This window comes from Colobus angolensis, unplaced genomic scaffold, assembly GCF_000951035.1.
Source record: "Colobus angolensis palliatus isolate OR3802 unplaced genomic scaffold, Cang.pa_1.0 Scaffold1, whole genome shotgun sequence".
In the NCBI taxonomy this organism is placed as follows: domain Eukaryota; kingdom Metazoa; phylum Chordata; class Mammalia; order Primates; family Cercopithecidae; genus Colobus; species Colobus angolensis.
The window spans coordinates 12,002,420-12,005,851 of record NW_012110918.1 but is presented as its reverse complement, the minus strand read 5'-3'; the positions used below and the strand labels follow the sequence as shown (position 1 = coordinate 12,005,851).

At 43.8% G+C, this 3,432-nt stretch overlaps 1 protein-coding gene across 1 annotated transcript in view; it reads left to right on the top strand.

The window, feature by feature from the left end:
* Positions 1 to 3,432, top strand: part of SRP68 (signal recognition particle 68kDa) — a 61,617-nt gene that overhangs the window by 20,882 nt on the left and 37,303 nt on the right. Inside the window, 1 exon segment of the mRNA XM_011933088.1 lies at positions 151 to 312. Within this exon segment, the coding sequence (XP_011788478.1) occupies positions 151 to 312 (162 nt within the window).

Below are 3,432 nucleotides of genomic sequence, written 5' to 3'. Positions count from 1 at the left end.
GACAGAGCGAGACTCCGTCTCAAAAAAAAAAAAGAAATTGGTATATACTCTACTCTATATGGAGTATAATATGTTGGTTATGCAAAGAGACAAATGATAGATTCCACTTATTTTCACCTCCATCACTCATATCCCCAGTTAAAGCTTTAACTTTTTCAAACTGCTTTTCAGGCTTTGATCACTCAGACTCGAGCCAAACAGGCAGCTACCATGAGTGAAGTGGAGTGGAGAGGGAGAACGGTTCCAGTGAAGATTGACAAAGTGCGCATTTTCTTATTGGGACTGGCTGATAACGAAGCCGCTATTGTCCAGGTGAGGAGGAAGAACTTGCTGTGCTGTCTTCTGTATGTGTCTGAAGGTTGTCCTGTGTGTTTAAGATGTAGTGGCTCGTTGGTATTCAGTTCTAACAAAACAAACATTTAATGCTGTTTGGGATTTGGTAAGTCCGGATATGTGCCTTATTTAATAAAATTATTTTGAAAACTGAGTTTATAGAGGAATTCTTAATGTTTAAGGGGCAAAGAAATTGACAGCAACAGTCATCAACATAAAAATGGGAAGCATTAGAGGCTGGCTTTAAAGTAAGGGGTCACATTTGGCCCAGCAGGTGGTGCAGCAGCTTAACTGTTACGTTCCTCAAGTCTCTCTGACATGTTGTCATAACCTCCTAGCCCTAAAGAGTTCACCTCTTAGTCCTGGGGCTTTGCAGGATAACCTGGTTAAACCAGAATGTCTTGTCTTGTGTGTGGTGTACATGTAAAATTCACGCAAAGCTGTATCACTTGATACTGCCTACTGACGTAGTTACCTGTTTGTGGGTGCGAACAACCAAATGCATCCTAAAAGATAAGACATCCTGGTGACCTTTGTATGAGGTAGACAGCAATGGCGGCACTTTTTAGAGCTTCTTTTCCACATAAGTTAAAGGATGTCTTTAAAAAAGCAGGCTGCTGACAGTCTATTCCCTCATCAGGGAACAGTGGCATTTCCTAAGACTTCATAGTAATCTTTTGCACCCTGAATAATGTGTGTATGGGTTGGGGGTGCGGTATTTTGTTAATGTGTTGATAAATTGGCTTAAGCATCTAAACTTTTCAACAACTTGCTCCAAAATGGCTACTTTGGGTTGGAGGCAGCTTTCAACAGCTGACGAGTTGATGTGTGTCCTTGTCTGTGTTTCATATTGCCTCTCTCATATCCCTTTTATTTGCTTAAAGGACAGAAGACCTGAACAGTACTATAAAGTTAATTTTTCCTTAAACCGAAAGGCTTTTCTTGAGAGCGTTCTATTGGCACTGTTGTATGGTGCTACCTCCTCTGGACAAGGGCTCTGGTAGCAACTACTTAGATTATGTGATTGGGTTAATGCTTTGGTTTTAAAGTGATCAATGCTGGAAGAAAGAAACCACTTCAGTCCTCAGTTCAGTGCCAGACAGCAGAGACAGTGGGGCAGGAATTCTGACTTGAAGAGGAGTTAGGGGAGAGAGATCCATAGGGGCAAGTTAAATGAGGGCTCTTTCAGAGCGGGGCTACAGACACGTACCAAATAAAGAACGGGAAAAGCTAGCATTTATTCAGTAATTTTGAGAAGTTACTGCTGGCATGGTGGCTCATGCCTATAATCCTAGTGCTTTGAGAGGCAGAGGTGGGCAGATCACTTGAGCTCAGCAGTTGGAGACCAGCCTGGGCATCATGGTGAAACCCCATCTCTACAAAAAAAATACAAGAAAATTTAGCCAGGCCTGGTGGCGTTCACCTGTAGTCCCAGCTACTCAGACGCTGAGGCAAGAGGATCACTTGAGGCCGCAGTGAGCTGAAATCACGCCACTATGATGCAGCCTGGGTAATAGAGTGCAACTCTGTCTCCAAAAAAAAAGGAAAAGGAAAAAAAGAAAGTTAATAACGCTTAAAAGTTTAAATACACATGATTTTTTTTTTTTTTTAAAGACAAGTCTTGCTCTGTTGCCCAGGCTGGAGTACAGTGGCTCAATCTTGGCTCACTATAAGCTCTGCCTCCTGGGTTCACGCCATTCTCCTGCCTCAACCTCCCAAGTAGCTGGGACTACAGGCGCCTACCACCACACCCAGCTGATTTTTTGTGATCTGCCCGCCTCGGTGCCCCAAAGTGCTGGGATTACAGGTGTGGGTCACCACGCCTGGCCTATTTGCCCGTTTTTAATTGGATTATTTATTTATTTATTTATTTTTGAAGTTGAGTTCCTTGTCTATATTTTGGGTATAATTTCAGTGTCTCTTAAGCTAGCTGGTATTGATATTTACCTCTTTCTAGGAACTGGAATGCAAAAATTTGGTAGTCCCAGGTTATTGCTTTCCTGTAGAGGTTTTCATGATATTTAAATACCAAAACAGCAATTTACTGAAAAGTCTGGAAGGAAGAAATAATACAGGAAGATAAAATATTAGACTGGAAAGACTTGACTTCAAAGTTAATCAGCTGCCAAAGTCCAGTTGCAAAATCCTTAGTCTCTGTAGCCAAACTTTAAGTATTGACATCCTTAGTATTGTCTTTTTTTTGAGACAGAGTTTTGCTCTTGTTGCCCAGGCTGGAGTGCAATGGCATGATTGCTCTCGGCTCACCGCAACCTCTGCCTCCTGGGTTCGAGTGATTCTCTTGCCTCAGCCTCCGGAGTAGCTGGGATTACAGGCACCTGCCAGCATGCCCAGCTAATTTTTTTTTTTTCTTTTTTGAGACAGAGTCTCGCTCTGTTGCCCAGGCTGGAGTGCAATGGTGCAATCTCAGCTCACTGCATCCTCCACGTCCTGGGTTCAAGCGATTCTCTTGCCTCAGCCTCTCAAGTAGCTGGGATTACAGGTGCCTGCCACCACGCCCAGCTAATTTTTTGTATTTTTAGTAGAGACGGGGTTTCACCATGTTGGCCAGGCTGGTCTCAAACTCCCGACTTCAGGTGATTCGCCTGCCTCAGCCTCCTAAAGTGCTGGGATTACAGGCGTGAGCCACTGCACCTGGCCCTTAGTATTGTCTTTATACTTTATCTCTATTTTTCTTTCTCTGTCTTCCTTTTTTTTTTTTTTTTTTTTAAGAGACAAGATCTTACTTCGTTACCAAGGCTGGAGTATGGTGAGGCAGGCATGACTCACTGCAGCCTTGACTTCCCAGGCTTAAGCAATCCTCCTGCCTCAGCCTCCCAAGTAGCTGGGATACTGACACTTGCCACCACACCCGGCTAAGTGTTAAATTTTTTATAGAGACAGGATCTCTCCTTGTTGCCCAGGCTAGTCTCAAACTCCTGGGCTCAAGCAATCCTCCTGCCTCAGCCTCCAAAGTGCTGGAATTATAGTTGTGAGACACAATGCCTGTCCTAATTAATTTTTGTAGAGATGGGGGTCTCACTGTTGCCCAGGCTGGTCCCAAATGCAGGCTCAAGCAATTCTCCTGCCTCAGCCTCCAAA